The 14806-nt window shown below is 38.2% G+C and overlaps 1 protein-coding gene across 2 annotated transcripts in view; it reads left to right on the forward strand.

Annotated features, from left to right (window-relative positions):
- Positions 1–14806, forward strand: part of UNC79 (unc-79 homolog, NALCN channel complex subunit) — a 242971-nt gene that overhangs the window by 203852 nt on the left and 24313 nt on the right. For both annotated transcript variants that reach the window (XM_023731755.1, XM_004376690.2), the window contains 2 exons: positions 7087–7191; positions 13290–13367. In XM_023731755.1, coding sequence (XP_023587523.1) covers positions 7087–7191; positions 13290–13367 — 183 coding nt within the window. The remainder of the gene's footprint in view (positions 1–7086; positions 7192–13289; positions 13368–14806) is intronic.

The raw sequence follows: 14806 nt of genomic DNA on the forward strand, positions 1-14806 counted from the left end.
TTTTCAATGGGGTCTCTGTTTCTGTTCTCTCTTGTACATTCAAAATGCTCTTTTATTCATGTTTCCCATGTTTACGCACCCTTTATTTTCCTCATAAGAAATCTAATTTTAATAGACTTTCATTCTATTTAAAACATCATTTTCTCCTTTCTTATCATCTGGTGTCCATTCAGCCGTGTTAAATGCTTCATGATAACCTTCTCTTTGGTCTTTCTAGTTATCGAATATTGATTACCCTGGCTGGAGCAATATGTTTTTTAACTGCCAAGATAATCAGCATCCTTTTCTTCTTCCAGATCTTTCCTGAAAAATAACTTCTTCCTTTTCTCATTAAAAAAAAAAAAAAAAACTGTAAGAGACTGTACCAAATACAAAAATACAGTGAAAAGATGTTCTATTTTTATAAGTCATTTAATTTCTTAATCTTCTTTATGTTTAATTTGTTTATAAATTTTTTTTGGAGGAAGAACCATAATGAGGACACAATTTCTATATTGTACACTATAGGTATTTATTGCAGGGGACCTTCTAGAGTTTGAATTCAGGATATTTATAGTTTTGAACATTCATTATACATTATATGCCCTCATAATCCATCATAACTTTAGTGGCCTCCCACTTCCTATTGTCATCTATCCTTCCTCATTTCTCTAACATGAAATGATTATTACTTGTAGAAAGCTTCAATCTGGAGTGTTCCTGCCTTTCTCAAGATAATGTGAAGTTATAAGAAAGAACAGTATCTAACTGAGCCTTCTCCCTTATGTTATCAAAGAAAAGGAATTTAAAAAGTAAGAGCTTTGGAGACTTCCCTTTCTGGCAATACGGCAGTCTAGATAACCTGAAAACTATAGTACTTAAAATACTAGAAATGCTGGCTGAAATGTAATACACATGATTTTAAAGGTATAGCTAATTTTATAAAGATGCAAAGTGCAAAGATGAAGATGGAATTGAGAAATATAGTGGTAAGCAAATGAGCAGTCCTGGGGCAGGAGAGTTGCTTGTTTTGGTGATTTAGTGCCTTGAATTTTAAAGCCCACACTAGAAAAGGAGATGAACTCTTGAGACTATTCCAGTTGGTAGTTGGAACTGAATCATCCCCAGCATAAGGTCAGATACTTTGAAAGGTTATATACTTGGTAAAAGGGTGGTTTGAGGAAAAAAATTATATGGAGGTGATAAAGAATGCTATCTTTCTCAGCCTGAAAACTGGGGAGAAAAAAAATTTATAGACTTCCTTGATGATTAGTAAACATGGGACTGTCTTCAAATACTTTGGAGCTTGACTTTACATCCATGCTCTGGAAGCTCCCAAACTTAGAAGACAAGTAGCGTTGTTGCTGAGCTGGTGATAACCTCAGAGTGTCTGGCAAAAGCAAGCTCAAAAATAAGCCTCTAACCTCTCAATTCCCCTAGTGAAAATCCTGATAACATGAGCCGATAATCTAAAGTTGCAAAACACATACAGAAATAATCCACCATGAGATAGACTAGCAGAGTCATCAAACAGCAAGATTATTCCCCTAAAGCTTCCAATATTAGAACTATCTGACAGAATGTAAAGATGGCTTTAAGCACGTTAACAGTGAATCAAAAACATGAGAACAGATCTAGTCACTTAAAAAGAAAAGAAAAGAAAGAAGAAGAACAGGCAGATTTGGGCCAAGCAGAAATCTTAGAAATGAAAAATAGTCACGGATATAAAAAACTCCGTGGACAGTTAAATAGCAAATTAGACACAGCCAAAGAGAGAATTAGTGAAATGAAGACTAGATCTGATGAAATTTTCTAGAATGCATCCAAGAGAGATAAAGAGATGAAGGGTGTAATGAGAAGATCTAACATACATCTAATAGTATTTTAGAAAGGAAAAGTAGGATTTTTATAAATTCCAGAATTGATGAAAATTATTAACCCTCAGATTCAGGAAGCACAATGAGCCCTAAAAGTATTAAAAATAAACTAAATTTGTATCTGCTCATGGCATAGTCTATATAAGTAGGTACAGCTTGGAAGAACAGCCAAGACAAAACATGTTAAGAGCATTCAAGAGAAAAGACTCAATAGACAGACTGGCAACAATCTTCTCAATAGCACAGTGGAAGCTAGAACTTAATGGGAAAATGTCTTTAAGATGATGAGAAAAAAATAATTATCTACCTGAAATTCTCTACCAGCTAAACTATTATTTAAGAGTAAAGGCTAAATACATTTACTACTAGGGGAAAAGGGAATTTTTTCCTAATGGATTATTACTAAAAGATAAACTACAGGAAGAAGGAAATTGAACCTAGAAGGAAGGAGTGAAATGTATGAAGGAATGATGCTTAAAGGAGTTGGTAAAGCATAGAAATCTTGGTTATCACTGACAGTATAAAGCAGTAATAATAATAATGACTAATTTGATGTGTAGAAAAACAAGGTAAGACTAAAATACTGGAAAACAATAACCTGTAAGATGAGAGAGGTAGTTGTGGGTGGGAATTGGAGTTAAATCATTCTATGTAGTGTTCAGAAGGAAGGCAGAGATAATTAGTAACTCTTAAGAATACATATAAATGTTTTACGTATAAACCCTACAGACTAGAAATAGAATGTATAAGTTCCAAACAGGTAGACAGGAAAAAAAAAAAAAGTCAGTAATAAAAAGTCAAGACAAAAAGAGAATCATGGAACAAGCTGGAAGAAGCACAAATAAGATGATAGAAATAAGTTCCAAATATTCCAGTAATCACAATAAATATTAGCAGACTGAACTCACCAGTTAAAAGGCAGAAATTATCATACTAGATTTTAAAAATCCAGCCACATGTTATTTATAAGACACACCTAAAACACATATACAGAAAATTCGAAAGAAAAAGCATTTAAAAAGATATACCAGGAAAATACTAATAAAAGAAAGCTTAAGTTAGTAAATTGATGTTAAGTTGAAAAGCATTATTATAAAGAAGGCAACCATATTGATAAGAGGAAAAATCCACCAGGAAAATGTGACAGTTCTAAAACTATATATATATCTAAGAACATAGTCTCAACATGTATAATACAAAAAATAATAAAATTACAAAAAGACATTGATAACTTCACAATCATAAGGGAAATTTTAACACATTTCTTTCAGTAATTGATCAAGCAGATAAAAAATTAAGAAGTCTTTAGAAGATTTCAACAATACAATAAGCAAATTGGATCCAATGAACATGTAAAGAATCTTGAAGAGCAATGGGGAAAGGAAAATTATAGGCCAATTATACTTCATAGATGCAAAATTTCTGAATGAATAATATTAAATCAGTGCATCAAAAAAAATAATGCATCATGACACAGTTGGTATTTTCCTGAAATATAAGAATGGTTCAAGGATCTATTAATGTCACTGAGGATCCTGGGTGGCACTGTGGTTAAAGTGCTCGGCTGTTAACCAAAAGGTCGGCGGTTCAAACCCACCAGCTGCTCTGCAGGAGCAAGATATGGCAGTCTGCTTCCAGAAGGATTTACAGCCTTGTAAACCATATGGGACAGTTCTACTGTGTCCTATAAGGTCACTATGAGTTGGAATCGACTGGACAGCAGTGTTTTGTTTTTTTTTTTAATTACTGTCACCATGTTACCAGATTAAACAGAAAAACTTTTATCCTTATTTCAGCAAATGCAGGAAAAGCGTTCTATATAACTCATCACCCATTTATGATTAAGCTTTTATCGACCCAGGAATAGAAGGGAATTTCCTTAACTTGATAGAGGATATCTACCAAAAACCTCTAGCAAACATTATACTTAATGATGAAATGCCAACAGTAGTCCCTTTGAAATTATAAATAAGTCAAGGATGTCCATTATCACTGCTTATCTTCACCATTGTGCTGGAGGTCCTATCAGTTCAGCAAGACAGGAAGAAGAAATGAAAGTTTAAGGATTAACCTGTTGCCATTGAGTTGATTCCGACTCGTAGAAACCTTATAGGACAGAGTAGAACTGCCCCATTCCAAAGCTATAATCTTTACAGCTACAGACTGCCACATCTTTCTCCCAAGGAGCAGCTGTTGGGTTCAAACAGTCTAGCAATTAACCACTGCCCCACCAGAGCTCCTGGTATAAAGATTAGAAAAGATAAATAAAACTCCCATTTTTTTTTAAAGATAATATGATTATAAATGAACCCGAGAGAATCTATACAGATGTTTTTAGAACTTATAAGAGAGTTCAGCAAGGATCCTGAGTACAAATGAATATCCAGAAGTCATCTCCCTTTAATATTCAGCTACGAATGAGTATAAAAGGTAATTTTAGAAATGACACTTATTGTGACAACAAAAAATAAATCTAAGAAAAAATATGCAAGAACTTTATGGAGATAACCAGAAAAAATTACTGAAGAACATTAAAGATCTAAATTCATAGAGACAGATTCCATGTTCGTGGATGAGAACCCAGTATCATAAAGACAGCTAATTCCCACAGATTAACCTTCAAATCTAGTATAATTCCAATAAAAACCCTAGACTTTCTATCCTGGTAATGTTAGATAAGATAATTTAAAATTATTCTCTTACTTAAAAAGTTAAAAAAGAGGTAAACAAAATATTTTTTGAGAACTTCTTAAAAACATCAAAATGCTAACTAGGTATAGAAGAATTGCCAGAAGAATTATCTGGGAGAACACCAGAATGCGGAGTCGTGAACATAGCCCTGAAGGCCATTCTTGCCCTGGGGTCATTTACCAATCTGGAGATGTGACTGAGGCTGAGCTGCAATTTTGGAAACCCCATCATGGTTGTTGTTGTATCTATGAGTTCCGACTCATAGCGACACTGTGTACAACAGAACAAAACGCAGCCTGGTCCTGCACCATCCTGACAATTATTACTATGTTTGAGACCATTGTTGCAGCCACTGTGTCAGTCCATCTTGCTGAGGGTCTTCTTTTTTGCTGACTCCTTTACTTCACCAATGGGGGTAAGGGGACAAAAGTCAGAATCTGGGAACTGCCAAGAGCGGGTCTCTGATAAACCACCCCCATTCTTGGCTAGGACCACAAGGTAAAGATAACTCAGAAGTAAACTTGACCTCCCATGGGCACAGCTCAGTGTCAAGTCATGTGGGTGGCCTAAGAGAAGATATTGCAAGCTTTGTATGTGTATAAGGTAACCCTGTAATGCTAGTGCCCCCAGACACCCAGCAAAAAACAAACAGAAAGCTCTTTGAAGGAAGACAAAATTTCAGGCCTCAAATTATTTCTATAAATAATTTTGCAATATATTATCCAGCACAAAATCAAAGATAATCAGACACACAAGGAGGCAAGATACTCTGAGCAAGAATGAGTAGAAAGAAATGACCATGGATACAGACCCACAGGGACTCCAGTTACTTGATTATGATCAGGAAAAGACACACAGGTGGCTTCCAAGTGCTTGCAATGTTCTATTGTTTGATCTGGGTGGTGATTACATGAGTGTTCAATTTATATGAATCCATTTAACTGTACATTTATATTCTATATACCTTTCTGTATGTATGTTATATTTTACAATAAAAAGGCTTACAAACAAACAAAAAAGGCTTACAAAATTGCAAAAAATCTAACATTCCATCAATAGGAGAACAGATCAATAAATTGTGATGTATTTAACAATAGGATATTATTCAGCAGTGTAGTTGAAAGTGGTTAAAGCAATTGTCTGCTAACCAAAAGGTTGGTGGTTCGACCCCACCAGCTGCTTCACAGGAGAAAAATTTGGCGGTCTGCTTCCATAAAGATTTACAACCTTGGAAACCCAATGGGGCAGTTCTTCTCTGTCCCATAGGGTCGCTGTGAGTCAGGATCGACCCCATGGCAGTGGGTTTTTCGGTTTAGTTGAAAGAACTAGAGCTACATGTATCAATAGGGATAAGTTCTGAAAATAAAATGTAGAGAAAAATTACAGGTTGCAGAAATGTGTGTACACTATGATACCATTTATAGGAAGTTTAAAACCTGTTAAACATAGTATACATTATAATGGAAGTATACATATGTAATAAAAGTATAAAAACATTCATGAAATAATAAGCACCAGATTCAAAATAATGGCTACTTTAAGGAAGGGAGGGAGGAAGGAAAAAAAAGAGAGCACCGTATCGGTAGCTTCAACTGTTTCTGTTATGTTTTATTTATTTTAAAAATGTTGAAGCAAATAAAGCAAAATTTTACAGTTGGACAAAGATGGGTGATTAGTCCATAGATATATTCCTTTCTCCCTATTTCCCTGTATACTTGAAACAGTCCATTTAAAAAGAAAGTTCTTTTGAGAAGATAGTAGGACTCTTTAAATAGCTGCACATATTGCTCTCTAAATCATTTTGTGTTGAAAGAAATAGTTTTAGATTTGTTTAATTTCAGCAGTTCTTGGAAACCCATGCAGATAAGAAGCAAATCCTGTGGTTTCAATATTTAAAGCTAAACAAACAAACAAAAAAAACCAAACCCATTGCCATCAAGTCAATTCTGACTCATAGCTACCCTGTAGGACAGAGTAGACCTGCCCCATAGGGTTTCAAAGGAGCACCTGGTGGATTCAAACTGCTGACCTTTCGGTTAGCAGCCATAGCTCTTAACCACTATGCCACCAACGTTAGGCTATCTTTAATGTCCCTGCTTGGCCACAAATGGTTAAGCACTAGATTGCTAACAGAAAAGATGGTTGTTCAAGCCCATCCAGAGGAGCCTTGAAAGTCAGGCCTATCGATCTGCTTCCGAAAAGTCGCAGCCTTGAAAACCCTATGGAGTGCAGTTCTACTCTGTACACTTGGGGTCGCCAGGAGTCAGAATTAACTGGACAGCAGCTAACAACAACAGCAGCTTTTCTTTCTCTTATCCATTAAATTATGTGCTCTCAGTGCTTCAGTACAGACATAAACAAGTGCCTTTTTCGTTTCTTTTTAGCTTTAATGTTATTTCTTAAGGACGGCTCATTATATATTTTTAAGTACTGGTTTTTACTTCTGCTCTGTGAATCTTTGGGAAGCCCTTTTTGACATTGATCTGTTCTCACTATATGTGTAACTGTCGCTTACCTCCTTGTGTTTTGTTTTATTTAGGAGCGGGATAAATTCTACTTGTCTCGTAGTGTCATCCTAGAACTTCTGCAGGCCCTGAAGCTGAAATCTCCTTTACCAGATACAAACCTCCTTCTTCTTGTCCAGGTAGGCTTACGACTCACTTCTCACACTTTTCAGGAGCTACAGTTAAGTTTCGAAAAACCAAGGAAGCTGTGGGGCATACTGATAAAATCAGATGTCTCTGCCCCAAGATAGAAAATAATTCATATTATATGAGCCACAATCTCATTAATGCTACGCACTTGACATTTACATTGGCCTCAAAAAAAAAAAAAAAAAAAAAAGAATATTTTCTTTGTTCCTACTGTGGAACTGATTCTGTAGGGGATAAAAGAAGAATGAAACATAATTTCTGTCCTTAAGAAATTTGCAATCCAGTATGTGGGTCAGGTAGCTCACTCACAGCTAGGGGGCTGAGACAGGAATAATGAAGCCAAAAATGGGGGACGAGGCTGAGATGAGGTCTCAGCATGGGATAAGCATGCATGAGCTGCCAAATCTCTGGGAAGCAGAAGAGAGGATGAGGGCAGCCAGGCCAGATAGTCAAATGGCAGGATGTATTGAGTCCAGCTAGGGTGAGGGGTGGGTGTGAAAGAATTAGCACCCATGGGAGCTCTGAGGCATGGGGGCTTGAATGCATGCAGGACAGGCTCTGGAGAATTTGCAAAGATTATGTCTTTGGTTGTGGGTTGCTTTTGAAGGGCCGAAGCCCTCCATCCCTGGGTCCTTAGCTCAGCATCTTAGGCAAGTGTACAGATTTTGATAACCTGAGACAGACTGTAACTAGTGCCATGAGAGAGAAAGAGAGAGAGAAGAACAAAGTCCTGTGGGGAAGTTGTGAGCAAATGGGATCTCACCTCATATGGTGTAGAAGTAGGGAGACTTCATAAAGCAAGTGGTACTTGACTTGGGTCACAGAGGATGGGTGGGTACAGGCACATGTCTTTGCCTGGGGCTCCATGGGGAGTAGATTTCAGCATAATGATATGAGAGTGGAGTGGAGAAAAAGCAAGCTGGCAATGCCGAAGGAGTCAACAGTGGGTCCGGTAGCCGGGGACCCCCACCCCAGGGCTGAGGCTGGATTTAAAGATTTGGCTATGAGCTACAACTGGGAGCAGACAACAGCCAGACTACCTTTGTAAACTGTGTCACAGCTGCTTCAGTTCTCCTTGATGATCATTAAGATGGAGCCTACAAATTTGAGGTTAAATAATTGAAGGAAAACAGGAGCTTAATATCAAGGAACTAACAGATTTTCCTAAATCTTGGGTCCCTTGGGTGCCATTTGGAACGATGAGGGTGAAGGGAACATTAATTGGGCACTTAATATGTGCCAGGCAATATGCTGGCTGCCTTACTTATTCCCCTCACTTAATCCTTACCACCATGTGAGGCGTTGCTTCTATACTGCAAATGAGAAGACCAAGGCTCAGAAAGTTGCAGTGGCTTGCCCAAGATCACGCAGTCGGGATGAGTGATAGTGTCAGCATTTGACTATAGTGATTTAGCACTCCAGAGCCCACTCATATTCCGTGTGAATTGTAGCCTAATCAGACTCTTTGCACTGCTTGCCCAGGATACCACAACAGCTCTTAGCTTTTTGCACTGCCTTCATCTCTCTCTGAGGTGCCCTGGTGGTGCAGTGGTTGGCGATTCAAACTCAACAGCCGCTCTGGGGGAGAAAGACGGGGCAGTCTGCCTCCGTACAGATTTACAGCCTTGGAAACCCTATGGAGCAGTTCTACTCTGTCCTGTAGGGTAGCTTTGAGTCGGAATCGACTCAAAGGCATTGGATTTGGTTTTGTTTTCTCATCTCTCTCTATGCCAATCCAATTTTGCTACCTAAGGCGACCCAGGGGAATTTTACTAGAACCCTGCTTTTTTATTTTTTTGGTGGAATCTTCTTTTTTTTCAAAATTGTACTTTAGATGAAGGTTTACAGAACAAACTAGCTTCTCGTTAAACAGTCAGTACATATATTGTTTTATGACGTTGATTAACAACCCCATGACATGTCAGTACTCTCCCTTCTCCACTTTGGGTTCCCTATTACCAGCTTTCCTGTCCCCTCCTGTCATCTAGTCCTTGCCCCTGGGCTGGTGTGCCCCTTTAGTCTTGTTTTGTCCTATGGGCCTGTCTAAGCTTTGGCTAAAAGGTGAACCTCCAGAGTGACTTCATTACTGAGCTAAAAGGGTGTCTGGGGGCCATACTCTCAGGGTTTCTCCAGTCTCTGTCAGGCCAGTAAATCTGGTCTTTTCTAGAGTTAGAATTTTGTTCTACATTTTTCTGTGATCCCTGTCAGAGCAGTCAGTGGTGGTAGCCGGGCACCATCTAGTTGTACTGGATTCAGTACAGTGGAGACCATTTGTGAGAAGAGAGTCAGTTGCTCAAACCTTGGGTTTTCATTCATTCTTTCACCCTAATGTGAACCAATAGGATATTTCATCTACTACTTCTCTAATTGAAACTTAGTAGATAGATGGATTCACTGAGATGGAACCCATCTATTCTTCTCATAAATAAACCATAGCTTGTTTTTTTTTACCAAATACTCTGGCAGCAAAAAAGAACTTCTTAAAGGACAGTGGCATGCTTTCTCAAGGAATGTGGGGTCACCTAAGTTCTAAATGTTTCAAGGCAGGAACAGGTAACAATCAATCTGTTTTTCATTTCCTAGGAATTCTTCCTGGTGGCCTGGCATCATGGGAAATTTCCCAGCCTACTATATTGTGGTTTCCCAGCCATGATTCTCATTATTTATTTTTATTTACGTATATTCAGGTGATCTGAAATGTTCAAGTGGACTTTTTTTTTTTTTTTTTAAAAGAAAAAGAGGCATGGAGACAAAATTCGTGAAATAGAAAAGAATTATTCTTTAGAATCTAAATTGTCGATTGCAAGACAGTTCTCCTTCTGCACTTTGGACAGATGCTCTGCTGTGTTGTTTTAAGTCAAATCCTTTGACATTTTTCTTTTCTGCTGGTTTGCTGTAGGTATTTTATGTGTGATAGGTTATTATAATTATTCTTGAGGTGGATTAAAACAGAGTCTTCATAATAGAGTGATAACTCATTAAAAGCGACCATAGAGAATATTTAAGCACCAATCAAAAAGAATTTCCTAAGCTCCTATTATGTGTCCGAGTAGACATTCTGCTAATTTACATACAACACTCCCACTTCATGAGGCATGCCTGCATATTCAAACTGAGAATCATGTCGGTGAAAAGTTTTCTTTTAAAGATAGGTGAGTTGTGGGCTGGAGGACAAAGAAATGGCACAGGTAGTTCTGTTGTCTTCAATTCACAGAATTACTATTGACATGTGGTGATTAATATTAGTTGAGTTGGTAATGATCTGATCACTCTGTGGGATGAGAGGTGGAGATACTATTTTGAGTTTCGTTTCGATAATGAATTCATTTGGTAATGACACATAATAGATAGCGTGTTTCTTTGGTATTCTTTTGTATTCACAGGGGAGTGCATCTTTCGGGGGGTTTATGACTATTTCTATCTGCAAGTACAGAATTCTTCCTTCTACAGCAGCCATCATTTCCCCCTCTAATTTTAGTTATAGCTTTATATTTCAAGCAGTTCTATAAAATCATAATGGATTTTTTTCAATTCATGGTTGGCAGCTATAAATAGTGTACATCGAAAGTTTTATTAAGGCTCAAGTTGTATGTATTGCATAGAAATACACCAGATTAAAAACGCAATGATAAAAAATAAATGATAGATGATTTTAGAAGGTTAAGCGCTTTTATTCCTTTTAATCTACCAGACTTTCTGAGGCACCTCCATTACTTCTAGGATGATTTTTGCTTAATTCTGACTTGTAAGAGTTATCACAAATCAGACATTTGAATTTGACCTCATATCTTGACACTCCATGGCTGTCAAGTCTGCTGACAACATGCTTGCTTATGCTTTGCTGCGTATGGCAAGTGGGACAGGCATCTGCTGAAGGGAGATAGAGATACTGGGTGTTTTGCCTCTTAACAAATCTTATCTTTCACTCAAGGGCCCACCCAGGCCATGGAAGCAGTCTTTGGGGCTGAGAGCTTTAAGCCACCCTTCAGTGGGCAGGTTTGACTTGCGCAGAGCCTGCAGGTTCTCTGTGCCTGCCTTCCCTCACACGTCAGGTGCAGTTCTGTCTTCCCCTGTGGCCTCTCCTAGCTGGGGAGTCTCTTATTTCTGTGGAAAAGAAATTAACTGAAATGGCAGTGTCCTGACAGATGTTGTAAAACTTAGTTACAAGTAGTTTGACTTAGATTGCAGACTCTCATAGCTTTTGAAAATAAATTTTATGAGAAAATGTATAGTATCTGCCAGGAGGTTGGGGGTGTTCTTCCTTTTCACTGTGTATTTCTAGCAAATATTGCAGCTTTTACTTTTTTAACTTACAGATTTTGGCCAAAATGACAGGTTTTACTCCCCGCCCCCCATTTATTTACCTTTCCATATGTTAGAGTAATGGAATGTTGTAGATATCCCCTAGATGTTACCAGCTGGTACCTCCTTTGCAAGGCTCCGAGTTAATGGCCAAATAGATTCTTCAGCTTTTGCACTTGCATCAGAGACACAAGGAGAGGAAAGTGGCAAAATGGAGATGTGTCTCCTCCTGTCGTGCATCTCTGAGGGACCACTTGGCTTGCTGCCCTCTCATCCCCCAGCTCTGTCACTAGCACCCAGTGTCTTTCATGGAGGGCCAGACCTGCCCACCGTGGAAGACCAGCTCTTGTCTCTGAACAAGAAGTCTACGGACTCCTTGCCCTCAGAGGCTTGTGGCTAAGAGCTCCACCTTGTCAACCGAAACCTGCTACTTATTAATAACAACCCCTGGTTAACCTGACAATGTGCTGGTTTCTGTTCCTTTGTCCCACAGCTCCTCATCTGGCTTCCTTGAGATTTTCTCTACTACCCCAAGCCATATTACTTCTCCCCAGCTTGACTGGGACTGAGCCTGCCTAGCTAAACTCACGCTCTTGACCTCCCAAGCCTCCCTGTGCTCTTCCAGCATGAGAGTGAAATGAAATCGAAGGAAGGGCTTCTTTCAGAGCCTTTGAACTCTGTATCGCAGCAGCCTTGAGTCGCAAAGTCACTATTGCCATTGGCCAGGAAAGAGAAATGAAACAGGACCTAATTGCTCATTACAAACTCTACAGACTTTGTCTTTCATTATTTTCTAAAACCGTTTATAAATAGTTGAATGTTGCATTAAGTCGGAAATACCTGTAAAAATCTGTAATGACGCAAATTAAATTATAACCTCGCAGATTCATCCTCATCATTATCTCAAGTCACAATTGATTAATCGATGCATTTCACAAACACTTGCTGTGCACCCCGAGATGCCAGGCATTAAGCTGGTGCTTAGGGTGAGATGCAGCAAGTCTGTGCTCCTCAAAGAGCTCACAGCAGGTTGGGAAATGGACTCACAGGCCATCCCGGTCTCATGTGTTGGCTGTTATAATGGAAGAGTGTGCAATGTCCCGTGGGGGCACTGGACAGGAGTCAGGGTCATTACCAGCACAGAGGAAGTGACTTTGGAGCCTTCATCTTAAAGAATGAAAAAGCATTTGCCCGGAGAGCAACCAGTAAAAAAGGCTTGAAGGACCTGAACAGCCCGGCCTATTGATGAAGCTTGCATGGGTCCGTAGGGCTGGAGCAGGGCATGGGAGTGAATGAAGTGGGGCAGGAAGACTAAAGGAAGGCAGAGACCAGATACTGAGGGGCCTTGGAGGGGAGAAACAGGATACCCACTCTACTCTGAGGCTGATTGGTTTCTGTTTTTATTGTAAATGTATGATATGATAGAAATCATGAAAAGATGTCAACATGGCCTTATAGTAATTGTCAAAAAGAGCTAAAGAATAGATAGAATGACTTGAAAATAAATCTGACAGTGCTGGCGTCTTTTATTTCTCCCTTGATTGAACGCACCGTCTCAATGCCACTCAGCTGTCTGGGTAAAATGAGACTTTGTGTGCTCATCTCAATACTCTGAGTCTGAATTTCTAATACAAATGAACTGTCATGATTAGCAAGTCTGATATATCCACAGCAGGGTGTCAGGAAAGTAAACACGAATGAATTTAAGCCAAGTTAATAAAATTATAAATTATTTGTTACTGTCCAAGAACTCTTAAACATTATTATTCTTCCAATTTCTTGTTAGTTTATTTGTGCAGATGCTGGAACCAAACTAGCTGAGTCAACCATCCTGAGCAAGCAGATGATCGCCTCTGTACCTGGAGTAAGTCCTGACAGAACTAATTGTCCACACTTGATAATTTTTCCCATTTCGTCATTTAACAAAGAGGTATTTTTGGCCTGTGTCCTGGTTCCCTTTTTTTTTCTTTCTTTTTTTTTCAGTGTCGCTAAGCAGTGAGTCCCCCTTCCCCATCCCTGCCTGCCTGCCCTTGGTAACCACTAATAAACTTTGGTTTCTATACACTTGCCTATTCTAGATATTTCATGTAAGTGGGATCATACAAACACTGAGTCATAGAACAAACATTGTAAAATTGAAAACATATTAGCATCTTGTTTAAAAGACCACTGGGGAAAATTTAAATTCATCCCTGCTATGGAAACTTTTAATTGCAGGGGACATGAATAAAATTGAAGCAGCCAGTTAAGAAGAGAAAAGAAATTGCCCAAAGATAGAGAATAGATTTAATTAAAGTTCAATTTTTCCAGAAACAATTTTCTTATACTAGCTTTAGTTAGGAAACCCTGGTGGTGTAGTGGTTAAGAGCTGCAGCTGCTAACCAAAAGTTCAGCAGTTCGAATCTGTCAGGTGCTCCTTGGAAACTCTCTGGGGCAGTTCTATTCTGACCTGTAGAGTCACTATGAGTTGGAATCGACTCGATGGCAACAGGTTTGTTTTTTTTTGTTTTTTTAGGTTTAGTTAACCAATTTGATTTAATGAAGTCTAAAAGAAAATAAGCATTGTAATGCCTTGTTTTCCTTTTAGAATTTTAAAAATTTCCATTATCACCAACTAATAAACTATTTGGTATAATGTGCTAAGAGTCTCATTGATAGGATGAGAAACTACAATAACTTATTGATAGCAAATTTACAGCAACAAACTCAGAAACTTTAAAGATATTGTTGATTAAAAAAAAATTTTTTTTTAATTTTCAGCCAAGAAACATTTTAATAAAAAAAAGGATCTTCTATAACCTCTTTGTCCTAATATGACTATATTGTTTTGGAAAATATTTTTCATGTTTTGATCTATTTAGTACTCTAATTTGCTTATTCACATATTGTTGGACATTTACCTATATGCTTTTCAATTTCTTTGCTGCTATATTTATATGTATATATATTCTTATAAAGATCACCTTCATCCTTTTTTTTTTTTTTTTGAATTAGATCCTTGGAATAGATTCCTTAGTCAAAGAGCAGGAATATCTTACTGGTCCTTGGTGTGTATTCTCATATTGTTTTCTAAAAGAGTTTTATTAATTTACATTTATAAATATACCAAAGAGTCCTGGCGGTGCAATGGTTAAGCACTCAGTGGGTAACCAAAAGGTTGGCAGTCTGAACTCACCCAGAGGATCCTTGGGAAAAAGACCCGGCAATCTTCTCTTGTAAAATTACAGCCTAGAAAACTCTGCGAGGGAGTTCTCCTCTGTCATAGGGTCACTATGAATCAGAATCAACTCGACAGCATCCAAC

The sequence above is a fragment of the Trichechus manatus genome, unplaced genomic scaffold, assembly GCF_000243295.1.
Source record: "Trichechus manatus latirostris isolate Lorelei unplaced genomic scaffold, TriManLat1.0 scaffold00045, whole genome shotgun sequence".
Classification (NCBI taxonomy): domain Eukaryota; kingdom Metazoa; phylum Chordata; class Mammalia; order Sirenia; family Trichechidae; genus Trichechus; species Trichechus manatus.